Source organism: Ammospiza caudacuta, chromosome 23, assembly GCF_027887145.1.
Source record: "Ammospiza caudacuta isolate bAmmCau1 chromosome 23, bAmmCau1.pri, whole genome shotgun sequence".
Lineage (NCBI taxonomy): Eukaryota > Metazoa > Chordata > Aves > Passeriformes > Passerellidae > Ammospiza > Ammospiza caudacuta.
Genome location: NC_080615.1, coordinates 4,935,067 through 4,962,873, shown reverse-complemented (window position 1 = coordinate 4,962,873; position 27,807 = coordinate 4,935,067). Strand labels below are relative to the sequence as shown.

Here is a 27,807-nt window from a genome sequence, read left to right as displayed (position 1 = left end):
TGCCTTCTGGGTGGGTACTCAGTGCAGCAGGAGTGAGTGAGATGTTATGAGGTGTTAGAACATGTTAGCTGAGCCCTCTGCATGTCAGCAGCCTCAGGGCTGCATGTCTGGAGGTGCCCCTGCAGCATCCACCCATGGATCCATCCATCCATTGTCCATCCATCCATGGATCCATCCATCCATTGTCCATCCATCCATGGATCCATCCATCCATTGTCCATCCATCCATGGATCCATCCATGGATTCATGCATCCATCCATCCATGGATCCATCCATGGATTCATCCATCCATCCATCCATCCATCCATCCATGGATTCATCCATCCATCTGTCATTCATCCATCCATCCATCCATCCATCCATCATCCATCCATCATCCATCCATCCATCCATCCATCCATCCATCGTCCATCCCTGTGTCCATCCATCCCTCCATCCATCATCCATCCCTCCATCCATCATCCATCCATCCATCCATCATCCATCCATCCATCCATCCATCCATCCATCCATCCATCCATCCATTATGCATGCATCCATCCATGGATTCATCCATCCATCTGTCATTCATCCATCCATCCCTTCATCATCCATCCATCCATCCATCCATCCATCCATCCATCCATTATCCATCCATCCATCCATCCATCCATCCATCCATCCATCCATCATCCATCCATCCAGGGGAGCTGGGCAGGGCAGCCAGGCTGGCCCAGGGCTGGCCCTGTCTCTCAGGGGTGGATGTACAGCAGGGAGGAAGCTGTCTGGGAAATGAGTGGGAAACCTCCAAAGGAAGAGCAGAGGGAGCCACACAGAGCTGGACTGGGTAAAACAAGGAGAGGGGAGGCTGCATTCCTGCCCTCAGCTTATTTTGAGGAAATCACCACAAGCCCTTTCAGGAGCCTCTGCCCATCTGCCTGGAAACATCCATCCTTTTGTCTCCCGGTGCTGCAGGCTCTTTATCCCCCCTCTTCTCTATTCCCAGCGCGTCCCGTTGCAATTCCACAATCAGACTGGTGCCAGGTGGTGCAGGACAGACAACGCAGCGTGGCACAGCAATCAGACACCACAGTGCCTTAGGCACTGTTTGGTGAAATTTTTTGGGCTTTCTTTGTCCAAATGTCACTTCAGGAACAGCAAATGTACTTGTGACAGATAAAGACTGGATTTGTAAAGGGTGAATAAATGTTTTGTAGCACTCAGTCTTAACTTCCACTCATTCTCTTCACCCCAGGGAGCTGGTGCTGCGTTTGCTCTGGCTCCTCAGCGTCAGGCTGAAAGCCCTGGGGGCTGATAGGAGGGAGCAGGCAGGTGATGGGCCGTGTTTGCCCAGTGACCCGAGCCAGCCATGTGCCTTTTTTAATTCCATTTTTCCATGGCACCTCCCCGAGCTCAGCCTTGACTCCGGGGTGGGCTGCCCTGCTGGAGAACAATGTCAATGTGCAGCCAGAGATTAGTGAACAAAAGCTTAGGAGTGTCTCCGTTCAAATTAAGTAACAGATGGACCTGGTCTGTGTGGGAGCTGATAACAGTTATAAAAAGGCCATCACCAGACTGTGGCCAGCCCACCCTGGAAAAAACCCACTCAGTCGTAAATCCTCTGTGCTGTTATAGCTGCTTGTGCGAGTGAGGCTTTATTTTTACCAGCTATCATCAAGCAGCATGCCTTATTTTAACATGCATGGCTTTTACTGCTCAGCTAAAAGGGTGCCAGCTCCCCGACAGACACCTCCCAGCAGAGATGGGCAGGGAGCACCAGGCAGAATTAACCCAGAGGAGGGAAATGCAGCCTTGCAGAGCAGCCTTGGCATCCACGGGGCTCTGGGCTTTGCTGTCCTCCTCTCACTGGTGGCACTCTCCTGGTGGTGAGGGGTCTCTGGTGGTCCCAGCAGCAGCAGGACCCCACAGGATGGAGCTCGGTGGAACACCACGGGGTGTTTGCATTCATTCTGGAGGTGTAAGAACTTGGGATTTTGCCCTTAATTCACTTTCTTCCTCCTCAGCAGTACAGAAGGTGAGGAGATGCCTGACTTCAAACAGGGTACGTGCAGTTCTGGAACGAAATCTTAACCTGTTTAAAGCTCCTGATTTAAATCTCCTGACTTAAACTGGGACCTTAAAGACCTGACTGCATTTGCTGCAGAGAGGGCTCATTAGCACCCAGGCCATGTACACAGGCTTTTCTCTTACTTTCCTTTTTCTTTTCTAGTTTTTTCTTTCCTCCTCCTTCTTTTCTTCTTTGTTTTAGTTTCTTTTTTTTTTTTTTCTTTTTCCTTTTGGACAGGAGGATTTGCTGTTCCACCTCCTAAGCAGACAGCAAAGCACACCCACCCTGAGGAGTGGAACAGGTTGCTCCAGAGGAGATTTGGAACCCTCCTAGGTCAAAAGCCTCTCTGCAAAGCAGCTTTTTCTGCAGCCAAAACTCCTCCTGTCTCCCAGGCAGGCAGGGAAGCAGAGGTATTGCCTGGTAAGACCACACAGAGCTCTCTGATGGTTTCCCCCAGCCTGGTTTCATCACTCTGGGCTGCAGCTGCAGACAGGCTGTCTCAAAGCACCATCTGATCAGGGCTCCTGCAGCTCAGGGTTTCACAACCTTTGCTTGCTGTGGCATTGCAGCATGGGCAGAGATGATGTGTTAAGGTCCTGCAGATCAGCACCTCCACAGAAATGACCCTATTTTATTGAAATGAGGTTTCCTCTGTCCCAACAGGCACCAGCCCCACAAAGGGACCCTCACTCTGCTGCCAGCAAGGAGGAGATGCACATTTACACTCCATTTAATCCCCTGCAGATGGGGCTGTATAAACCTTGCCCAACATCTTAATCTGGGCCTAGCTCTCCTGTTTTCCCAAGCTCATCCCCTGGGCTCTGGCTCCTCCCCTGGAGAGGACTGCCTGTACGTGCAATATTTGTGTGCATGACTAATACCCAATACTTAAAGAGATTAGGATGGGAGCAGCAAGGGCTCGGGAGCTTCCAGCACGTCAGATTGCATCTCTTTCTGGAATATACTTCAGGCCAACTTCAGCTCAGAGAGGGGATGGAAAGAGTTGGAATTTGCCCCTCAAAATCAGGGATGAAGAGTAGCGGAGAAGGAACAGAAGGAAATACGAACGGAAAAGCTGTTACCACCATTCCCTGCATTCCTGAATTGCTTCTCCCTTTCCAACAAACCTGAGGCTGAACTGAAAGTCCTGTTTCCCTGGCGTGAGCAACAGGGAATAGGGCATGGAGCTTCTGCCAGGGGATTAAGTCCTGCCCAGACCATTTCTTTGCCTTGCTGGTGGCCTCTGGGGCCAACCCCTCAGAGATGCTTTGGGCTTCCAGTGTTAGGCTGAGTCTCCAGGAGGGAAAAACAGGGGCAGGTGGCCTTGCTGTGTGGTTCTGAGGCAGGAGAGCTTCTCCTTACAGCTGCACCAAGGTTTTGGCAAAACAACCGAGGAGAAATCCCTGATCACTCGACCAGAAATGCACTGAACCAGCCAGGATGTGCTCAGTGTTGGTCTTGCCATTTTCATTAACAAATGGGCAGCCTAATTACACCTTCAAATTGGGCTGGCCCATAGCCAACATGGGGATGAAGGGATCCCAGGAGGGCAGCTCATCCCCATCTCTGTTTAGGGCATGAAAACCCCAGGGATGCAGCTGGCCAGGCCCCTGGCACCCTGAGGAAGCTGAGGGTCTCCTGTGCAGTTTCCCCTCATCATTTCCATCCACCCAAGTGCTGTACATTCCTCTGCTGAGCCTCAGTCCCTCCACATTCAGTGTGCCCTGCGCTCAGTAAGGATGTACAGTTTCAGTTCACTGGAGGAAAAAAACAAGGAATGGAAATCCCAGGAAGAGCAAAGGCACACGCTATCTCAGGCAGCAGTGGATGTGCCTCTCTGTGACCTGTTTACCAGATGAGAATGCCTTGCAGCAGCAAATCCCAGGAACATGGATGGTGAGCACTGGAGAGCAGTGGCAACTTTTGCAGAGGGCAGATTTGAAACCAACCCTTCCTGCCTATTCCCACTTGCCTTCCATTGTTTCCTCAGCCAGCCCTAGGAGCTGCCATGCAGGCACATCCTACGTTATTTCTCACTTCAGCAAGTCCCCTTCCTCCCCAAAGTGGCAGATGCTGGTACCAAATTAGTGCAAAGTGGGAGGCAACCAGCAGATAAGTACCACAAAAGCCAGGGGCAATGGTGTTCCTGCTGTCCTCTCCCTTCCTCCCAGCAGAACTCTCCTGACAGATGCTGAGGGCTGAAATCCAGGGCAGAGTGAGGTCACTGAGATGTGACAGGGATCTATGGCCGGTGTCAGGGAGAGGGAATGAACTGCAACGGGAAAAGGGGCAAGTTCCTTTATTTTCGGCTCGTGTGGGAATTTGACTCAAGGATTGCTGAGGATCTCAGAAGCCACGGTGACGTTTTCCAGGCTGAGCGCCAGCCGAGGCACAGACTTGATCTCAGCAGGTATCTGACTTCCCTGGGAGCTGGGATGCTTGCTACCTGCCTGACCCTGCCTTTTGATGAGGACACACATCTCAGGAGCTGCCTGCAATGCAAAGACAGGATATAAGCGGATATGCTATCAGCACCGGGCTTTGCAGTGCTCCTTAGTGTCTGGCTGTGTCCCAGCCATCAATACAGAGACTTGCAGGGGTTTAGCCTATAATCCTCTATTCCTCTGTCTGTGACTCTAATCTCCTGATCCTCCCTTCTCCTCCAGCCTAGAGCTTGACCAGCAAAACACGGATCCGAGGTTCTGCTTATTGAAGACCAACCATGTCATCTTCTGTGGAAAATGGGAGTTGGGGAGAGAGCAGCAGCCATCCGAGCCAAGAGCCGGGAGTAGGCTGGGGAAGGGAACAGGAGAGGGCGTGAGCAAGCACACAGAGAAATCATTTATGACAAGACTGAAAGCAGCTCTCATTTTAAGAACATTTCCTCCAATTTTACAGTGTAATTTCTGCCTTTTTTTTCCTTTCCCCGCATGAGTATAATTCCAGCCCCGGGTACAAACTGCGATTGTCTCGCTAACGCAGCACGAAACACGCACAAATAAACGCTGCAGGAGCCTGCTGCAGGCACCCAGGGAACATCCCCAGCTGCCTGTGAGCACACCAAGAGCTCACAGAGATCCCTGTGCCGTCATTCCAGGCGGCAGAGCTGGGGCCGGCCTCCGCCAGGCAGCTTTGAAGCTTTGCAGAGAATCCGTCAGAACAAAGGATGCAGCCCCACGAGGGGGGAAAGGCACTCGGCAAGCCCAGAGATGTGATTTTAGGGGCAGCCCTGGATCACAGGAGCAGATCTGAAAAGATTTGCCTTGTTAACATCAGCCTGAGCAAGCACAGGCTGCCAACCTGCGCAGGGAGAAGCACCGCAGGCTTCAGGGGAGATTATTTTCTTAGGAAGCGCACCGGGGAATTAAAGGGAGCCCAAGTGAAGCCACAGACAGATAAAGATGAAAAGCGTGACACACAGAGCTATTAGGAAGATGCCAGCATAAATGAGCAGGCGGAGAGGGAAGGGAGTAATGCTGTGTCAGAGCAAAGAGGACAAAACCCATCCTGGCTCGGCCCAGCCTGGATTCCTGAGCAAGGCCTTGGCACCGAGGGGTTAAAAGATTACTTGTCCTGGGGGAGTTGAATTAGCCACATATCTGGGAACCAACTTCTCCCAGACCCTGCCTTGTTTTCCTCCTCAAACATCATCTGCTGCTATTTTTAGCAGAGAATTTTCTCAGCCGAGTGCTCCCAGTGGAGCTCTGGTCTGGGGCCCTTTTCCCAGGGAGACACGGGCACAGCAGCACGTGCTGGCCCCTGGCTCAGCTCAGCTCTGTGCCACTGCCCTGCCACCTCTGGGCTTCAGTGTCACACTGCCAGCTCCCTCCTGGGGCATGGGACAGTGCCCACCCCAGCCTGGGGCAGGTATTTTAAATGCTCTCAAAAAGCCAAGGGAGGCTCCAAAGGTAGAAACAGCTAAAAGGGGTTGACTGGACTTGGTAACTTGCCTGGAGGCTTTAGCAGCATGAATGGCAAGAAAGGTGGGAAGGAGATAGGAAGAAATGATTAGGCTGACATTAATAACAGGATCTGCTTCTCAGGGCTGAAATCTATTTGGATTCACTCCAGTTCCTCCGAGGGAAAGCGTGGAAGCTTTTATTGTTCATAAAAGTTGCAACTAAATTCGGACTGTATGAAGCTTAAGGAAATACCTCTCAGAGGACAACCCTGCTAAAAACAAATGAGGTAACTCCCTTCCTCTGCTTTTCTTGGGGCCTCCATTCTTCCTTGGCCAACACCCCAAGCTGTCCATCAGCCCATCAGTCCCTGGCTGCTCAGCCTCCAGCACTGCTATCTGTCTGCCTGGCGGCAATTAGCAATGTGTCACTGGATGTCTGGGCTGCTTCTCAGGCAGGCAACGCTGGGAACTGCTTTTATCTGCAGCTTGAATTAATACCTGCCTGCCAGAGATCAGCACGGAAATCAAAGGGCCAGATCAGGGCACACGGATGGACAAATTGAGTAAAGCAGGAGCAAACCCCTGCCTTGTGTGTGTGCTAATGGGCAGCTCAGGCTGGGGGAGCTGGGAGGATTGAGCTCTGTGGATGCTGGGGATGAAGTCAGGAAGGTCCCTGTAACAATGGCCCCTTCTTGGTCAGTGTGTCTGCTCCCTGTGTGTCTTGGAGCCGTGTCAGCGAAGCAAACAGATTGGGAACACATTTGCACTCCCCACAGCAGCACAGCAGCCAGCCCTGACACAGAGCAGCAAGCTGGGCTCTTGGCTGCTCCTGCCTCGGTGCCAAGTTTCCAGCTCTGCTCAAAACCTGTGCCTGAGAGGACAGGCAGGGCTGGGGAATGCTCAGCTCACAGAACCTGGCAGCTGCAGGGCAGGGGAGCCAGGCTGAGCACACCTGCGCTGCTCTGAGGCTCCCCAGGTGACACCAAGCCTGGCACAGTGGCTCTGCCCTCCTCATGGCCACGCTGGAACAACAGGAGCCCACAGAGCACACAGATGCTGCACAGGGCCTGTCCCTGTGGCAAGAACTGCCTGCAAAAGCTTCCCCCAGCCCTGCAGGAATCCCAGGAGCTCTGGATTTCTCTCCTGACCTTCATGTACACATTCCAGCACACGGCACTTAACCTTTGATGCTCCTGTGAAATCGCAGTGCCAGCGTTTCACGGATGAGTGTGCTTCCCCTCGCATCTGCCCCGGCATCAGATGCTGCCAGCACCTCTCTCTCTCTGCTGGCTCTGCTCCCAGCTGAAGGACAGACAATAGGCATTTGAATCCAGCCTCCACTTCCCCTCCCCAGCAGCCTGGGGAGATGGCATATCAGAGATAGTGCTGAGAGCAGCTCCTGCCAGCCAGCCACAGATCCCAGCCTCAGCCCCACACCACCACTGCAATGGTGACCGGGCACCCAGACCTTACGGATTCTCTAGTTCCAAGTCTCCTGCCACAGTCAGGGACACCTTTCACCAGACTAGGCTGTTCAAAGACCCCCATCCCACCTGGCCTTGAGCAATTCCAGGGACGGGGCATCCAGGGATGGGGCATGCCCAACTGACTTTGAATGCAGCTGGTTTGTGCCTCCATTTCCCAAGCTGTGGGGTGAAAGGGGCTCCCCTCTCTTACAGGCAGGAGGCAAAACTAACCATGTTTAGATACTGCAGTGGTGTATCAAGGACCATGGGCTGGGAGCAGTAACAGGAATCATCAATAAGAAAATAAAGTTACCTTTAATAGTGAAGTAAGCCACAGTACAAGCAGGGTGAAATTTCTTCAGAGTTCAATTGCATCAAAGCCTGAATTTCAGTAAGGGTTGTGATGGAAACATTATGGGTATCTTTTGTTTTGGCAACTAGCAGTGAATTGGAAACTAAACTTGCTCCCACATCACAGCTGAAGGCCTGTGGACTAAGTCTGACCTTCTGTAAGGTATAAAGTTTAATACGTCAGTCACTGTTTCCTCTCAAGCCTTGCAGCTTAAAACTGACTGAAGTGCAACCTCCAGAGATTGCACTCTGCACTGGCTGCAGGAGATGCTACCAATGGTCCCAAAGGTCAGAGCCCTTCTGCACGAGTGAGGAGGCCTGGCTCAGGTCACAGCAATTGTCACTGGAGCTGGAGGAGGAGGTGACCACCTCTGTTTGCAGAGGAGTCGCACGCTGGGGCTGCAGCTGGTCTCACATCAGCGCCTCGGTGGCATTGGCCAGGCAGGGGAGGGCTGGGGCAGCACAGGGCAGCTAGCCAGGCCAAGGAGCCTTCTCTCAGCACTGTGTTGCTGCTAAAATGGACTGCATCACCCTGCATCCCCAACCTGCCAGCCACAGCACCGGTCACAGAGCTCTCCTGGACCTCTCTGCCCTGCCAGCTCACTGGAGACACACTGGCCACCTCCTGCACCTCTCTTGCTCACTCTTAGGAGCATCTATCTGATTCAGGTTCCACTTGCAAGAGGTTCAGCCAGGGTCTGGTGAGAACTGTCCTGGATTCTCCTGAAAAACCATCTTCCATCTTTCTGGAACCAGCTCTGCCTCTGGAGCCATTCAGCCTGCTTGGCACCATTCCTGCTGCTTCAGAGATAACAACAGAGAGTGAGAAAAACCTGTCTAGACACCATTTACCTTCCACGGACTGCCACTGCCACATCAAAGCACCTCTTCAAACAAAACTGGCCAGGGAATTCTCCCCAGCCCTGCTGTGCCTGCTCCAGCCAGAGGCAAGGACTCATCTCATCAAGCTCCAGAGTTTATCTTTAATCCAGGCCCTTCTGACAACAGCAAGAGAGGGAGGATGAAAAATCTCATTACAGGCACATCAACAGAAGCCACCTGGCTTTACCCTACCCAGCTGGGGCTGCATCCCTTCTGCTCAGTGCCCAGACACAAGCTGAGATCTCACCTGTCTCCTCTGGGCAGGCTGCAACCCCCCAGCTCCTCTCCAAAGCTGCCACACACTTGTCACACTTGTCACACTTGTCCCTTCTGCTCAGCTGCCTTTCCATGTGTGTGAATGATGGGCAAGCTTGGCTGCAAGCTGGGGATCACAGAATATCTCCCTGTGACACCCAAGGAGAGGGAGGTCAGCACCCAGCTCAGGACAAAGGCACCCAGCTCAGGGAGAGGCTCAGGATACCCTGAAACCAAGGAGAGAATTTCAGGTTTCTTGAGCAATTCAGAATTCAATTCTCAGTTCTTGAGAATTTCAGGTTTCTTGAGCACAAGTTCAAGTCCCTGCTGCGGGGAAGCACCTGGTGCTGGCATCGAGCACTGACCCCACGCAGCCACCACGAGAGCAGCATCCACCTCATTATTTTAATCAGCTAAGAAAATCCCTTAAAGTCTGGCTTTATTCCGTCTCAGGCAGAAACAGCCTTTATTTAGCAAACTGCTGCTAACAGCTCTGTCTCATTAGTCAGTGTTTAGGGAAGCAGGCTGCAATTGTTCTGAAGTCTGGCATTGCAGAAAGAGCCTTGATAATGAGGTCTGCAGGAGACGATTCCTCCTGACAGCCCCACAATGACCTAGAAATCCTACTTAATTCCCTGTCAGGGAAAAGTGCTGAGTAACAGCGAGGTGCAGAGGCACTGGGGGCTGATCCCAGAGGTTGCTGCTCACTCTTGGGGCTGCCATGCAGGTCCAGGGTGGCAGAGCCAGCCCTGCCCAGCTGCAGCAGCTCCCCAGAGAGAGCCTGAGGGGAAGGGACACGGGGCTTGCTGTGGGAAGGTTGGTGGAATCATCTGAAGAGACTTGGCATACAGATAACACAACAGGAAAATCAACAGCAGCACCTGGATCTGGGCTTCCCAGGGCACGAGGCACTGCCTCGTCTGTATTGTACTCACCTGCAAACTGTGCCAAAGCCCTGCCAAGGAACTCCCTGGCTCAAACAGCTCCACTTTCACCTCTGTTCTAGGCCTGGCATGGCAGAGCCTGTGCCATGTGCTGTGGAGCACCTCTGGAGCTGCACACAAGAGCAGACTCTGAGCAAATTGTTGGAGCAGCCCTCCAGTATCTGAAGACAACCTACCAGAAGGAGGCAGATGAGCCACACAAGGGCATGGAGTGACAGGAAAAGCGTGGATGGCTTTAAAACCTGCAGAGTATATGTTTCCTTTGGATATGGGGAAGAAATTCCTTGCCAGGAGGGTTGTGAGACACTGGGACACATTGTGGGTGACCCATTCCTGGAAGTGTTCAAGGCCAGCTTGAATGGGTCTAGTGGAAGGTGTCCCTGCCAGTGACATGGGGGGTGAAATTAGGTGAATTTAAGGTCTCTTCCAACCCCAACAATTCTATTATTCTATGGTAATATTCATTCTGTGCAGTAGCAGTAAGGAGTTGAAGATAGAAATAACAGACTGTTCATTCTGAGAAATTGCTATCCAATGAGTTTAACTGTTTGGGTCTCACATATATGTTCCATTTAGCATTACCATATCTAGTAACAGTCTTAGCACTTTATCATACACACAAATATTTTATCATTTTTAACGTTTCTGACATTTGAGGACAGGACATGGGACACACAGTGTGTGCCCTGAGGTGCTGGGGAGCATCTGACACATTCTGCCCCAGCTGCTTTTGCCCCATTCCCTCAGAAGAGCAGGCAGCAGGCTGGGGCAGGCTCAGCCCATAGACACCCCACTTTCAAGTGGTTTGTTCTGCACAAGCAGCACGTGGACGTGGCCAGAACCTCTGGGTGGCCCAGGGCCAGCTGGGCCAGAAGGTGAGGCAGGGGGGTGTAGCAGGAATGTGGGCTGCATGCTCCTGAAGGGAGGCTGCAGACAGGTGGGGTTGGTCTCTGACAGAACCAGAGGACACAGTCTAAAGCTATGGCAGGGAAGGGATAGGTTGGATATTAGGAAGAAATTTTTCACTGAAAGAATAATAAATGCTCTTCCCAGGGAGGTGGTAGAATCACCATCTCTGGATGTGTTTAAAAAAAGACTGCACATGGCACTGGGTGCTATAGTTGAGGTGTTAGGGCACAGGTTGGACTCAATGATCTCAGAAGTCTCTTCCAACCTCATTATTCTGTGATTCTGTGACACAGCTGACCCTGAAGACCACCCCCAGCACAGACCCCCACAGGCATGTGCTTGCCACCTGTTCCAGCCAGCAGACGGGGGCTAAGGCAGGAATTCTGGAGCTGAATGCAGGCTCTGTTCAGGAGGGGTCTGTCCCCACAGTGGGCTGGGGGTGCCCCTGGCACAGGAATGCAGCTCAGAAGTGCCCCCACATTGTTCTGGGGGTGCTGTCCCAGCCCCTGGCACAGGAATGCAGCTCAGCCCATCACGTGCAGCGCTGTTTAAAGCACAGCCCAAATGTGCAAAGGACTGCTGCAAAAAAAAATTTAAAAATGTGCAAATGAAATCACCAGCCGAAACAGTGTCTAGAGACAGCCTGAGCCAAGTGCCTCGAATGTCAGCAGCAGAAGGAGGGTTCAGAAATGGAGAACCCAGCTCAGTCTGCTGGCACACATAGAGAATCTGCCTCACAAAGACATATGCTGAGAAGGGAAGGCCCAGCTTTATTTTACCAGCCTCTGTTCCCACCCAAGATGTGCTTTAAAACTGCCTTGCAAAGTAGGAATTAAATCCAAAGGTGCCTATGCATCTTCCTTGCTGTCATCCCCTTATCAGTTATCTCCAGCCTGCCCTGAGCCAGAAGATGAAAGGATCCAACACCACTTATCTTCCCACTTAAGAACACGTTTAAAAGCTTGCTCTTAAAGAGCAGGACACTCAAGCCTGGGGAAGCAGCTGTAAATTCTGCAAATGGGCTTCCTTGCATGTCTTTGAAGGAGCTACTGCTTCTCAATATCATGAGGAAACTTGGGAAGAAAGAGAGAAGCTTTGATAGTCAAGGGAGTCTTTGCCTCATGTCCAGGACATGGAGCTGAGTGACAATTCCTCATGATACCATGAGGAAATTCAGGAGGGAGGAAAGAGAAGCCTTGATAGCCAAGGGAGTCTTTGCCTCATGTCCAGGACGTGGGGCTGAGTGACAGATGTGAGACTCACCACATGTGTGCCTCAGAAGTGACCGAGGATGAGCCAGGAATTGAAAAGCTCTTGGGAAATATGGAAGCAGCCAGAATTGTGGCATGTTTGTCACTCCAAAACCAGGCTCTCCTCGGGACTGTGCAGTGTCATGGCCAGCAAAGGTTAGGGATGCCCTTGCAGGCTGCATCCAGCCCTGCTCCAGGACCAAGCCACAAGGCCAGGACCTCTCCCACACAGCCCCGTGTCTGAATTTGACCCTCAGCTCCCCCCTTTGTAGAGCTGCTTGTAACCACAGCGAACCTGGCTCCAGCTTGCTTTTGTCATTTAATAGCTGAGTCAAACTGTCAAAACAGCCAAAAAGGATCTGTTCCAAATATTTGCAGAGAGAGGAGGATCAAGGAGCCTGCAGCAGAACAGCAGGAGCCTGCCCAGGCAGGGAGAACAATACCCATTGTGGAGCAGCAGCGGGATGCTGGTGAGTGATGGGCACGCCTTGGGATGTGGGCAAAGAGCCCCCAAAGCCCCCAAATCCTCACATATTCAGGGATAAACTGGAATCTGCAGTCCCCTCTGTTGGGATGTCACTCACTCAGGGACAATAATTGTGGTTATTAATTGTTGGGGTGTTGTGAGAGTCCCCAGGATGAGGCAGGAGATGAGAACTGACTCCAAGTTCTCGAAGGCTGATTTATTGTTATGTTATGTTATGTTATATATTATATTATATTATATTATATTATATTATATTATATTATATTATATTATATTATATTATATTACATTATATTACATTATATTACATTATATTACATTATATCATATTCTGTTAAAATTATATACTAAAACTATACTAAAGGAAGAGGAAGGAGATATCAGAAGGCCAGACAAGAATGGTAATAAAAACTCGTGACAGACTCAGAGAGTCCGACACAGCTGGCTGTGATTGGCCATTAATTAAAACCAATTCACATGCTGGGTAAAAAATTCTCCAAATCACATTCCAGAGGAGCAAAACATGGAGAAGCTGAAGCTTCCCAGGAGAAAAGGGATTTTTCATAAAATATGTCAGTGACACTGCTCTGTCCCTGGCAAAGCCCCAGCCCTGCAGGATGACAGCCCTGTGGCAGCTCAGCTGTTGGCTGGGAGGAGCAGTTGGCAGTGGGACAGGGGGTGCTGGGGTGCCTTGGAGCTGCTGCCAGCCCCAGCACGGACTTCAAAGGGCTCCTCTCTCCCTGCTGTGTGGGACAGGACAGCTGAGTGCTGGGCAGGCCTACCAGAGCATTTCTGATGGCAGCACAGAGGGGCTGGTACCTGGTGTAAGCTCCTCTCTCTTGTGTTTTGGTTGTTCATTGCTGCCCCGAGATGTGCAGGGTGTCTCTGCTTCAACCCATGCAGCTGAAGAACGAGTCTGGACTCTTCACTTTTCGGTCTTGAGGTTGTTTATTAATTCTTATCTATAAAATTTTCTTTCTGCCCAGCCGAGATCTGCTCAGCAGGGCAGCCACAGGCACTCTGTGTGTCCTTTTATACTACAAACTACCTATAACATATTTACACTTAATTCCCAATACCCATCACCTATGTTAGACAGTGCACTTCTACTCTAGACCAATCCCAAAGTGCCAACATCACTGCAGAAAATGGAGAACAAGAAGAAGAAGAAGAAAGGCTGGACATGCCCAGATTCCTCCATCTTGTCCCCATAACCCCCATACCAAAAATCCTAAAATCTACATTTCCACCCTGTGATAATTTTGTTATTACACCATTCAAACCTGTGTGACTTTCAGGTCCTCATACAAAGCTGGTAACTTGCTCCAGGGGTCAAAATCAAATCCCCAGGTGCTCTGGGCTGCGTGCCAGGGTCTCTGAGCCCCCCAGTGGGGTCCCAGCAATTCTGGACACCCAGAGGGATGCACTGAGTTCCGACACTCTCCAGCAGGCAGAGCTCTGAGATTTATGGGATGCTGAAACCTGGCCAGAATGAAGGGAAAACACCAACTCCAGAAGATGTTTACCAACTCAAACAGCCAGCTCTGCTTGAGGAGAGCCCACGAGGCTCAGTGGGCGATTACAGGGCACTCTGCCAGTTCAAAGGCATCTCCATCAGCTCTGAAGGAGATAAGGCATCTCCTCGCTGGGAAATCAGAACAGCCCCATGCACATCTACCACCTGCAACCTCAGCAGAGCAGCTCACAACAAAGAGGAGGGAAAGCAGAGCCTCCTGTGCTGTGTGGGAGCCTCTGGATCAGCAAGGAGATCCATGGCGGGTGAAGCCAACTTGTCCCATGGCTCGTGTCTCCATCCCAACAGACACTGACAGGGGTGTTGGAACCCAGAACATCCCAGGACATGCCAGGGGTGTCGGAACCCAGGACATCCCTCTGGCTTGAGACCCTGCCAGGGGGCTCACAGACCCTGGCACAGAGCCCAAGCCCCCTGTGCCTTTGATTTTGACCCATGGGAAAAAAATTACCAACCTTATATGAGGATTTACAAGCCATGAAAGTTGAAGTAGAATGATAGTTAGTTTGTCACAGGGTGAAAAGTAGAATTTTAGCGGTTTTTAGAATGGGGGCTCAGGGTCCCAAGATGGAGGAATTTGGGCGTGCCTTGTCCTTCTTTCTCCTTCTTCTTGGCCTCCATCTTCTGGGTGATGGTGGCACTTTTGGATTGGTTTAGAGTAGAGACAAACTGTCTAACAAGGTGATAGATATGGGAAAATTATCGTAACTAAAGTACACATAGTTTTTAGTATAAAAAGACAACACCACCCTGAGGGTGGGCAGTATGCCAGGGACTGACCTGCTGAACTGATCTCAACAGGTCAGAGAAAAAATGTTATAGATAAGAGAAAATAAGAAAAAAATAAGATAAGACAAAATAAGAAAAAAAATATTATTATAGAGCCTAAACAACCTTGAAAACCAGACCTGAAGAATCCTGACTCCTTCTTCAGTTGCCAAGCTGGGAAAAGAAACTCTCTGACACACCTTGGGGTTACCCTGACCACAGAGACCCCGGAGACAGGGGTGCCTCACTCCTTCCACTCTGCTGGGATCCAAACACCTCAACAGCTTCTTCCAAGGGCTCCACAGGCTGGGCTGGAGCAGAGCTCCAGAGCACAGAGCTGGGACTTCCCTTTCCAAGATGCCCAGGACCTCCCTAGCACAGAGCGGATGTTTTCCAGGCTCTAAAAATAACCAGCTCCAAACACCGTGGTGGGCATGAAGAAATATTTATCTGCAAGCTTTTTGCTGGAGATCAATACGGAAGAAAAAGATTAAAGCAAAGATTTAAGTGCGTATTAAAAATAGCTGTTGATAAGTTCCCTGTGAGGGGATAAAAGCTTTTTTTTACAGAAGCAGCAAGAGCTGCAGGACTTTGCAACACCTTCCCTGCCGTGTGAGCTGCAGGAAATCATTCAGGAGAGTGTCAGCAGCCAGAGCCTCAGGAGGAAGTCCATTAGCAGGCAGCAATTCCTTAATGGGCCCTGGGGTACGTGGGAAAAGCTGCTGTGGACACAGGGGCTCCTTCCAGCACCACAATCACGCAGCCAGTTATCATCCCAAACACTCCTCATCTTTATGGCAGCCTCAGAGCACCATGAATTCATCTTTTGAGGAGATTCCAGTGAGTTTTTGCTATTTCTTTCTCTCTTTTTTTTTTTTTTTTTTGTCAGCCCCCCAGCAAATGAACAGAAGCTGTTCTGTAAGGCAAGGTAGCAGCAGCAACATCCATCAAACCTCTGTTTTCCAAGGATAACATCCTGGCAAAACAATAAATGCTGTCTCCACGGGTGGTTTTTGGGGCTGAAAGATCTTGTCCATTTAGAGACAAAATCATTAAGTTCTCTGCTGTGCAGCCACCTCCACTCCAGGTCTGAGAGAGCACGCAGCCACCCTGGAGGGATGAAAAGTGGCAGGAACCTTTCCACTGGGAATAAAAAGCAGGACTGCTGTGCACAGCTCTGTTAAAAGGTAAAAAAGAGCTCTCCTCCATGACCTTGCTTGCCAGCCTTATTCCACGTCATTAATGAAACACAACTCCTGGCGTCCTTTGGATACGTGGGATTTTCATGGGCTCCTTCAGCTCCTTCATGGCTGCACATCTTGAGATTTACTGGGCAAGAGTGTCAAAAATGGCAACTTAATTAGATGTCTCAATGGGACAGAGCAGGGAAGTCAGGTGCTGTCAACAGACCTGAAATTTTTAGGAGTATTTTACTCCCACCCTTCAAAACAGAGCCTTAAAATGTCCTGATTTACGTCCTCTCTGTCAAATACTGGCCACTTATATAAGAAATTGCCCAAAGTTTATTAAGGCAAGGGATTTTCAGAGGAGGTCACGGGCATTAGAAACCCAGCCTAGTAATAGGAACAAAATCCCCTTAGATTTCAGTGGATTTCTCCAGCTCAGCAGAAAATCTTACCTAGGCCACCGAAATATATTTTTAATAGCGTGATTAAAAATCTTGAAATACTGCTGAACATTGTCCACTGCTGCCTTTCAGCCTCACGCCAAAGATAGAGTTTTAAAGCTCAGTGTCTTCAAACGAGCCAGCTGTGCCCAAACAAATTAAGAGGGTTCAAAAAACCTGCAGATCTCACATTTGTGTTGTAATAATCAGGTACGCTGAAGGGAGTAGGTTCCAGCATGTTCTGGCTTTAACTCTGAAATCCCTGGGATTTATGACTTAAAAAAAAAAATTTAAAAAAAGGAAAGAAAACCTTAAGCATTATCTGAACACAATTTAATTTCATCCACTGGTGCTCTGAAAAACCTTCATTTCCCCTTGTAACTGAGTCTTAAGCCCTGTGCTCCAGCCCATGATGGGCACCACAGAGCCCAATACCTGGGATTATTTATACTGACAAGCAATTCTTGCATGACAGAACAATTCCCATTAATTTTTTGAGCTTATCTGAAGTACCTGTGGGCTGTCAGGTTACAACATGCATGTGCCTTAGTTTCTCTTTGATTAGCCAATGCCAGCCCAGAGCTGGCTGGACTCTCATCTGACAGCATTTTACAGGTGAGTTCATGAACTCCTCACTGTCCTGTTCCCTACAGATTTATTTTGGTGAAGGCCCAGAATGGACTCCATGGACTCCTCACTGTCCTGTTCCCCAGATTTATTTTGGTGAAACCCATGGACTCCATGAACTCCTCACTGTCCTGTTCCTCACAGATTTATTTTGGTGAACCCCAAGGAATGGACTCCATGAACTCCTCACTGTCCTCATCCCCACAGATTTATTTTGGTGAAAGCCCAGAATGGACTCCATGGACTCCTTACTATCCTGTTCCCCACAGATTTATTTTGGTGAAACTCAAGGAATGGACTCCATGAACTCCTCACTGTCCTGTTCCCCACAGATTTATTTTGGTGAAACCAAAGGAATGGACTCCATGAACTCACTGTCCTGCTCCTCACAGATTTATTTTGCTAAATCCCCACAAAAAAAGAATTGAAACTCTCCAAACCACACCTCTCCCCTTAGGTTATTCCTGTTGGTGCTCTGAAGGGTCACAAGCAAACAAAGACCTGAACTTTCCAGCCAAAAAAAGGTCCAGTTTTTATGCTATTATTATTTATTCTCCTGAAAAGTGAAACCGCTGGTTTCCAGCAGGGAGCTGGAGCGCTGTGACCCAGCAGGTATTTCCTCTGCCCCAAGCACAGCTCTTGCCAGAACTGCACCCAAGCAGCAATCCAGGCCCTTTGGGGGGAATTTCAGGCCGTGTCCAGAACATTCATTAGTGCAATTAAAGCCATTAGCTGGTTCTGAGGCCATGCCTGACTCAGCCAGGACTGGGGTTTGTGCACACGCCCTGACTCCTCCACCTCCCAGGAGTGATGTTCAGTGCTTAGCTGGGGTTTGGTGCTGTCTCACAACAACATGATACTCCCTGGGGGCTCTGAGGGAAGGCAACCAGCCCTTATCAATCAGGAGAAGACGCTGCAGCTCCAATTCCCATCGATGGAGAAGCCAGATTGAGAATGTAATTATCCTAATTAATTTTATATCTGGAACTCATCTCCTTTCGCAGTTTCAAGCAGGCCATTGGCTTTTTTTTTTTTTTTTGTTTGCACTGTGCAGTGGTTTTATCTTGTTGAGGGGCATGTTGGCAACACAAGCTCTTGTTGTCTGAGACAAGGACTCTTGAGGACTCGGGATGCTGCTGGCCTGTGGAAATCTTTGCCTTTGCTAACTCCCTCCCACCACTTCGGGCTGGCTCCGTAAGGAGTTCACGAACCTTCTCCGGATCATCGGGGCTTGATGCAATCAACTGTGAAGCATTAGCTCTAAATATACAACTGGGAGGCCAGTTCTGCTTCAACACACAAACACTCATGGCAGAGGATGAGCCAGCAGCCAGCCCAATTTGCAAGAGAAACTTAACTAATAATCCAAGCAAGCTGCAGGGGAAGCAGGAGGGAGTGGGGGCCGATCGTTGCTGTGCCCTTTGGGGATGGCTAAAGTTAGGGGCAAACTGGCAGGAGGCCACGCACAGCTTTTGTCCCTGTTGGTGGAGCTAAATGCAGCAGCTCGTTCTGCTTCATTTACTTGTTTAGGTGATTTTTTGGCAACTCCAAGCGTGTCCCTGGTGCAAATCCTCCGTGTGTGTGGACGGATAATTGAAAAACAACAGCAGCAGGCCAAGAGACCCAGCATTCAAGTTGTACAGGGAAAATAAACACTGAAAGAACCCAAGCTCACAAAGCAGAGCAACATCTCAGTCCACAGGCTAAAGCAAACACATTTTACTCTTTGGATCTCCTCGTGTTTCAGCAACCAAGAAATTCTCAGAAGCATTCAGGGCAAGAGGGAATGTGCTGGTGTCACTTTCTTTGTCAACAGCTGTAAAGGAGATGTGCATCCAACCACTCTTTGGTGTCCATGCCAGACCCTGCTTACCCAAAAAGGAACACCAAGCCCTCCTTAGGAATTTTTTGGAAGATGTTATTAAGCATCTGATTTTGGCAGGGCTCTCAAAGCCGTTTGTCCCGGTTTTTTACTGCCTGTTGAAAAGAAAGCGATACTACAAATACTTCCCAGCAGAAAATACCAACAAGCAACTTATCATCACTGCAAGGGAGCTAACAACATTTCCTCCGAGTGGTTTTTGGCACTGACAGCTGACTCAGAACAGTTGTTGGTGTCTGGGACAGATGGACTTCATATATTAAAAAAAAAAAAAAAAAAAGGAAATGAGAACTTCTACTCCATAGATTTTAAAAAGCCTTTTGCGAAATCCAACCTATTACCAAGCCCTCAGAATTAAATCAAAAGGAGATTTGAATATAATGAGCTTTAAAACTTAAATGTGCCTGAGACTTGCCCATCTCTCCCCATCAAGGACTACAAGCTATCAGCATGTTCTATTTTCAACAGGAAATACTCGAGAGTTTTGAGAGGGTCTCCACAGCTCTGCCCTCAGCCCAGCCCGTGAAATCCTCTAAAATCCAAATATTTGTTTCCACGGGGAAGCTGGCAAGGAGAGAGAGCTGGAGGTGGAACTGAAGTCAGCCCCGCTCTCCATCAGCAGAGCTTCCCCTGCTCTAATCGTGGCCATGGCATTTCCCTGATGTGCAGAACCTTTAGAGGCTTTCAGTGCCTAGAGCTGGGAATGCTCTGAACGCTCCATGCTTCACTGGCTCCCCTTCCAAGGCAATGTTTTAAGGCCATGAGCAAGAACAGGGGTTGTTCTGGCAGCAGCACACAGCAGAGGCAAGCCCAGCTCGCAGCACTCGGAGTCAAAGCAGCACCTCAGAGTCCAGAGCAGGATCTCAGCATCTTGGGAGCTTTGTCTCCTTCTTTTCATGCCTTTTTCTTTTCTCTCCCCCAAGTAATCAGTTGGCACAAACACATCCTTCCAGTCACACTCCCATCCCACTATCCAGCACCAGCCCTGCAGGCTTCAGTGCATATCTAATTTTATGTGCTGCTGACAGCATAACCCTATTTTAGTGGGGTGCCCCCAGCACCTCAAGTCAGGCGTGGTGGAAGAACCTTTTTTATTCTCAACCTCACTCTGCCCAATCTTAGGTTTATGACCCCAAGTTCAAACACTACTGGGAATCAACACAGGATGAGGCACTCTGAATTTAATGGAAAGCAAAGCCTGGCACCACTGGGCTCACTCACCAGGTAAATGCTCTCAGGCAGAGGTGTGAAACCAGTGGGGTTTGGCTGCTTTTAGCAACTACTGTCTGTCTGAAGAAACACAGAAATATCTGGAGTTTGCTTCCATTCCTCCTGTCTTTTAGGCCAGATTCAACAGGACACTTGGGCTCTGCTCACATATCATGGAAGGAAATGGGGAATCTTTCTGTCCTGCAGCCCCTCTGCCAGGCAAAGTCATGTTAAATCTGTGGTTTTTCCCAATCAAAGGGAGCAGCTGAATCCAGAGCTAGCACTGGGCAGACTGTGTGATGCTCTGGGATCAGGCACTTCTGATTCCTCCTGCTGAAGCTGTTTCTGCTCCAAACCACAGCAAAGCAAGTGAACACCAGAGCCTGGAGCGTGTGACAACCCTCTGCTTGCTGGGGATGAGTGTCAGAGTCATCTTCACACCCTTCCGCTGACTGATTGGGTAAATAGTGCCCAAATCTCACTTTACTTGAGACCCAAAGCGACTCTGTGAGCTCTCTGGAGTCACTGGAGGAGTGTTTTTTGTCCTTAGATAAACTGTTGGAAATATTTCCATTCACTTCCTTGAATGTTGACCCAAAACAGTGACTGGTGAGTGTGTACACGCTCAGCCCCGTGTATTTTGGTACTCAGCTGTAGGCTGGTTGTCAGCCTAACCCCACTCCACCCCATCCTCTCCTCCTGCCATCTGGGCAGAGGGGGGAGGACAACACGAGCCCACCGGCTGCTGTCCCCCTCCTCATCCCCCAGCTAATAATAGCCAGACAACAAATGAGCCCAAATTCATTCCTGAGCGGAATTAGCAAATGTTTTTGCAATTAAAACTGCAAACATTCACGCGGGGCCCCCCGAACAATAGGCGCCTGTGCCTGGTCTTGAATAGGCACCAGTGTCCTCCCTGCCTGCCTGCCGAGCCTGCACATTCCTGGCACCCTCAGCGCTGGAGCCGCTCCTTGCTGAGCTGGGTTTTGGGATGTTTCCCCCTGTGCTGTGTGCGTCCGTGCTGCCGGCTGGCCCTGGACCCGTGTGCTGGCCCGTCCCCATCCCGGCGGCTCCCACGCTGTCCCCGCATCCCCCCGCGCCCGGGCCGGAGCATCCTTCCCTTCCCCTCCCTTCCCTTCTCCGGGGCCAGGCAGGAGCAGGGGCAGGGACAGGGACAGGGGCAGGAGCAGGAGCAGGAGCAGGGGCAAGGGGCAAGGGGCAAGGGCAGGGGCAGCGCATCCCTCCCCTCCCTTCCTCGGGGCCAGGCAGGGGCAGGAGCCAGGAACAGGGGCAGGGGAAAGGGGAAAGGGCAGGGGAAGCGCATCCCTGCCCGTCCCCTGGATGGTGACAGGGACAGCGCATCTCCCCTTTTCCCTGGGATCACAACCGGGGCAGCGCATCCCTCCTCCTCCTCCTCCCACTCCAGGATGGGGACGAGGGCAGCGCATCCCTCCTCCCTCCCTGCCCCAGGATCCCGACCGGCCAGCGCATCTCCCCCTCTCCCTGGGATCGCAACCGGGGCGGCGCATTCCTACTCCTTCTTTCTCTCCGGGATGGGGACGGGAGCAGCGCATCCCTCCTCCGTCCCTGACTCCGCGATCGGGACAGGGACACTGCATCCCTCCTCCTTCTCTGAATCTCGGATCCGGACGGGGGGAGCGTCTCCCTCCTCCCTCCCTGGCTCCGGGACAGGGACACCGCATCCCTGCTCCCTCTGTGTATCTCGGATCCGGACGGGAGCACCGCATCCCTCCTCCCTCCCCTCTCCGGGCTGCGGACGGGGGCAGCGCCTGGCGGAGCGCGGGCGGTGCGGGGCGGTGCGGGGCGGTGCGGGCGCTGCCGGCCGGTACTCACCGAGCAGGGGCAGGAGCAGGAGCAGGAGCCGGAGCAGCTCCGGCCGCCGCAGCGCCATGATGGGGTGTGCGGAGCCGAGCCGAGCCTGCGCACTGCCCGGGCGGCGCCGGCCCGGGGGCGGGGGTGCCGCCAGCCCGGTCCCGGCTCCGCGGGGGCACCGGCCGGGGGCGGGCCCGGCTCGGCACGGCACGGCTCGGCACGGGAGGGGAGGGGGAACGCGCCGCACCCACGGGCAGGGCGCCGCCCGTGCCCGCGTGTGGGAGAGGGGATGGGCCCGCCTGGGGGATGGTGGATGGAGAGAGGGGATGGTCCCGCCAATGGGACCCCCGTGAATGGGGAGAGGATGATACCAGCAATGGGACCCCGGTGAATGGGGAGAGGGGATGGTCCCGGCAGTGAGACCCCCGTGAATGGGGAGAGGGGATGGTCCCGGCAATGGGACCCCCGTGAATGGGGAGAGGAGGTGATACCGGCAATGGGACCCCCGTGAATGGGGAGAGGATGATACCAGCAATGGGACCCCCGTGAATGGGGAGAGGGGATGGTCCCGGCAGTGAGACCCCCGTGAATGGGGAGAGGAGATGATCCCAGCAGTGGGACCGCCGCGGGTGGGGAAAGGGGGTGGTCCTGGCAGGGGAACCCCCGTGAATGGGGAGAGGGGATGGTTCTGGCAGTGGGACCCCCGTGAATGGGGAGAGGGGATGGTTCTGGCAGTGGGACCCCCGTGAATGGGGAGAGGGGATGGTCCTGACAGGAAGATGGTGAATGGAGAGAGGGGATGGTTCTGGCAGTGGGACCCCCGCGGGTAGAGAAAGGAGATGGTCACATCAGGGGGACCCCCATGAATGGGGAGAGGAGGTGATATCGGCAATGGGACCCCCGTAAATGGGGAGAGGGGGTGGTTCCGGCAGGGGGATGCTCGTGGATGGAGAGAGGAGATGGTCCCGGCAATGGGACCCCCGTGAATGGGGAGAGAGGATGATACCAGCAATGGGACCCCCTGGGTGGGGAAAGGGGATGGTCCCGGCAGTAGGACCCCCCTGAATGGGGAGAGGGGATGGTCCTGGCAGGGAAACTCCTGTGAATGGGGAGAGGGGATGATCCGTGCAGTGGGACCCCCGTGAATGGAGAGAGGAGGTGGTCCTGGCAGTGGGATGCTCGTGGATGGGGAGCAGGGATGGTCCTGGCAGTGGGATGTCCACACCGTGAAAAGAGGGGCCATTCCTGCCCGTGGGACCCCCGCCAGATCGGGAGAGATGGAGATCCCGGTAGTGAGACCCTCGGCGAGTGGGGAGAGGGGTCAGTCCCGTTAGTGGGACCCCCAGCTGATGAGAAGAGTGATCCTGCTCTTGGGACCCCTCTGGGTGGGGAAAGGCGGTGATCCTGCCAGTGGGACCCCCGTGGGTGAGGAGAGGAGATGATCCCATCCGTGGTGCAGAGAGGGGTCAGTCCCAACCGCTGGTTAAGCTCTGTGGAGAGAAGAAAACTCACCCCGAGTGAGGCACCAAGAGGACTTTAATGTTTTTGAGCCAGGATATTAGAAACATTGTGGTTATAAAACCCAGCCAAGTTTTGTTCCAAAGTGTTTCCCCTTTTGTGTTTAGGAAGAACCTCTAAAAAGATTTCTCTGAGAATTCGCCCTGAAAAGCCAACTCTCATTGGTCTGTGAATTTCACTGTAAACTTTCAACAACTTAAAGTAAGCAAGAAACATAAACAAGCAGCTGGGCAGAAAAAGCTGCTCTTGAGGAACTTCCTGAGTCACAGAATCACAGAATGGTTTGGGTTGGGAGGGATCTTAGAGATCATTTAGTTCCAAACTCCATGAGCAGGGACACCTTCCCCAGCCTCGTGCTTGACCAAATCCTTTCTGACACAGCCAGATATTTGATTTAGTGATTTTGCCCTGAAAAATGGCTTTGCACAGAGAGCATCCCGAGCTGCTGTGTGGTCCTCAAAAGTGCCCCAGGATCTTTTTCTTTGATTAAGAGCAACAGAAATGATCAGCATGGGACAGTGGCCCCGAATGGAGCGAGTTCTGTGTTAGTGCTGGCTCTTGCGTCACTGCCAGCAGAGTCTGATGAGGATGTAATTAAGAAGCTGTTGAAGATCAAGCAGCTGGAATGAAAGGCAGAGCTCTCCTCTGCTCTGTAAACCAGCTCAGCAGAGCTGGCAGGAGTTAAGGGATGTAAAAATGTATTTAACCTGATAACGCAGCAGATCTAACTCGAGATGCTAATGAGTAGATTTAAAGGGCTGATCTGAGCCCGGTGAAATTAATACAGAGAGTCTCATCAATTCTAGTGGCCAGATGGGATATTTCCCTGAGGATGAAGGGGAAGGAATCACCTAATAAGGTTGTATGGCTTAAAACCTGACTCTGGCAGTCTTTGGGCTGGGTCCCTGTTGAGTTGGGAATCATTTTAACACAGCCCATTTGGGCTGCTCTGACAGGAGAAGTAAAATGTGATGACAGCGAATATAATCAGTGATAAAGTGCAATCACTGAAGTGTCAGGATGCTCTTTAGCTTCCAGCAGCAGCTTGATCAGGGCAGAGAGGAGATGAGACAGAAGAGACAAAGAAGGATGGGAGGTCTCTAGCTAGATTGCAGGGGAAAAAAAAAGAAAATTATTTCAGTTTGGATGGTGCTTGGAGCAGCCTGGTCTGGTGGAAGGCGGTGGAACTGAATGATTTTGGAGGTGCCTTCCTGCCCAAACCATTCTGTGCTGCTCTGAGTGGGGATGAGCCGTGCTGGGACAGCCACAGGAGGGCTGTGCCGAGGGGTGTTGGCTCCCCCAGGCCATCTGGACCTGCTCTGAGGAGCTCTCCCAAGCCTTGATTCCCTCTCCAGGCTGCTGGAGCCCAGCCTAGGCATGCCCTGAGAGTGTGTTTGGATAATCAACGCAGGCAGGGGCTGGGTTTGGAGTCAACTGGCAGAGCAGATACCACCTTCAGGATAACACCAGGGTGTGAAACCTCGGGCATCATCCCAGATATTCATCCTGCACCACAGGGATGTGCCAATTGCTGTTCTCAGGCTGATACAACCATGCCAGCTCTTCTCTTTGTGCTGCCCCCGTGGTTTCACTGCAGCCAGGTCCTGCCTTTTCAGCTGCCATCGCCTCTTGGGAGTGTTACTCTGGTTTTTGAAAGTTCTTTTAAGTGTTTTTGATATTTACATTTTTGTAATGGAATTTTCCACGCACTTTTAATGTAAATAATAATTGTTTTGTATTTTTTTTTCTAGAAAAAGAAAAATTAATAGACCGGTTTAACCAGTGTAATTAAAAAAAATAACAATTTCATCCTCCAATCCATATTCACTTAAAAAAATTCTATAAATATCAAAATCCAGAAATAAACAGATCTTTTTTACCTTAAACATCTCAATGTGTTAGTGTTGTTCATTTTGTGTGATATTACAACAGAGGGGCCCTTTGAAACGTGATACTCAACAATCTCAAGGAGTCACAATAAATATTACACAGGATATTAATTTATTTCTACTAATATATATTATAAATATAAATATATATAATGATATATGATATATGATATATATCATATGTTATATGTTATATTTTGCCATCAGCCTAGGATGGCGAAGCACTGCTGTGTAAAACACTGATTTCCACACACAGATAGAGCTCCCTTTTCTTTATTTAATGTTGAAACAAGTAGCTAGAATAAAAATTATGCTGAGGGCAGCCCAGTGTAGCACAGGGATGTATTCAGGAATGAGGAGGGAGCTCTTCTTGTGATTTCCTTCCAATCCATGCTCCAAGCAAGAAGAGGAATCTGCAGGATGATGGGAAGGGAGCACAGGCCCTGCCAGGGAGCTCCAGGACAGCCTGTGTGGGGAGTGATGGAGACCAAAACGTGGGATAAAGCCATAGAGACTCACTCCTAGCACTTGTAAGGACAGAGGGAGGGTGACCAAGGACTAAACTGGGAGTAAAAACCCTGAGGGACTTCTGAAGGTTGCATGGAGCCTGTGCTACATCAGGTGTTTGGGATCTGAAGGCAGCTCAGAGAAAATGGATCCTTTTGATGCTTGCAGTGCCTGGAGGCCCAAACTGAGTTTCAAGCCCTGCTGGGAAGAAGCTGCTCAAACCTGTAATAACAGGCTGTGCCTGTCACGATGGCTTTTCAATAGCAGTCCCCACGGCAGGCAGGAATGTGATTATCCCAGGCACCAGGGCTCTGCCAGAGAGCTGTGCCATACCTTGTGTGAGGAGGAGCAGCCTGTCTGAGCCCTCAGGGCTGTCCATCTGGACCCTTCCCAGCCTGCAGCTTGTTCCAGACCTCTTTGACTTTGATGCTGTGGTGGTGGCAGGGCTCTGCTGGCCTGGGATGAGGGAGGTAGGAGCAGCAGCACTGGGGGGAATCTGCTCTGTTAAAGAAAACACTTTACACAAAAGAGGAAGGTTCTGGGCCACTGTGTTTTCTCAGGGGGGCAATACCAACAGATGTGATTTTGTTGGATGATCTGAAGTGTCTCTAGAGCCACCTCTGCATGTGACAGATGGAAGGTCACAGGTGACGTGCGTAACTGGTGACAGAATGGCCCCCAAGGAGGAAAAGTCTCCCTGGAGCTGCACTGGGGTGAGCAGGAGCTGTGTCCCAGCCTTGGCTGAGCAGGCCTGGTTCCTCTTGGTGGGACAGGACCTCTCAGTCTGACTGGGTCGGATGTCTGGAAGCCAAGTCCTGCCTTGTCCTGGGGGGTTTCTAGGGTCAGTTTAGGCTCTGCAGGTGTTTGTGCACAGCACTCCTGATCTCTGGATTTACCCCCGATCATTCCCAGCAGCTCTGGGGAGAGATGCAGGTGTCTAGCCTGTGTCCATCTCTCTTTCACACCCTCTTGCTGCTCGGGCAGCTTTTTACAAATGGCCTCGTGCTACAGTGCCTCTCACTCCTAGCTGAAGACAGCATCTCTTTTTTTGTCTGCTGGAGTCTAGACAAGCTGTTGATTCCCTGGTGTCACAGACCATGACCCCACTCCTACACCAGCCCCATCATTTCCCCCTAGTTCATTGCTCAGGCATATGCTCATCTATTTTGAATCATTTGGATGTGTGAGGCTGAGTGGCTCTAATCTCGTCTCCCTCCCGGGGCGTCAGTCACACTGGCATGTGCCTTTTCCCTGTCTGCCTCCCTCTCTTTATGGACTATGGGTATTTTTAACTCTACCCTCTAATTAGAGGCAGTATTCTCAGGATATTTTGTGCTCTCACGTCTGTGGTCAGCAGGGCAGGCAGCGAGCACTGCTTGGAAACCTTCCTGCTGAATAAACAGGGTCCAGCAGCAGAGCCTGGGATGTGGGGAATGCCTGCATTCCTCAGCAGAGTGCTGGGGTGGCAGCCACACAGAGGAGCCAGCTAACCCCCAGCGTGAAAAACCCCAATCATTTGTCTTTTAAAATTTTAAAATTTAATAGTAATAAAATGGTTATAAAAATAGTAATATGATTAGAGTAATAATAATTTGAATAATTTGGATTAGGACAATGCGAGACAATAAGAACAAAGAGTTATGGACAATCCAGGTACCTTTTTCTGGGCAAAAAAGGACCCATGTTAACAGAGGATTAACCCTTAAAAGCAACAGCCTGTTGCATATTCATACACCTCATCCATGATGCATAAATTCCATTCAAACACAGGATTCTGTCTGGGCAGTGTCAGCTTCTTCCTCTGAATCCTGACAGCTCCTCATGGCTGAGCAAGGCAGGAAGAAGTTTGTTTCTTCTGATAATGGGGCAATGAATTCTTTTTCTCTGAAACATTTAGATGTCCTGTGGCTGCTATTTCAC

At 51.0% G+C, this 27,807-nt stretch overlaps 1 protein-coding gene across 1 annotated transcript in view; it reads right to left on the bottom strand.

Annotated features, from left to right (window-relative positions):
• JAM3 (junctional adhesion molecule 3) overlaps positions 1–22,052 on the bottom strand; it is a 35,417-nt gene extending 13,365 nt beyond the window's left edge. The window contains exon 1 of the mRNA XM_058818953.1: positions 21,995–22,052. Coding sequence (XP_058674936.1) covers positions 21,995–22,052 — 58 coding nt within the window. The remainder of the gene's footprint in view (positions 1–21,994) is intronic.
• Between the last annotated feature and the right edge of the window lie 5,755 nt (positions 22,053–27,807).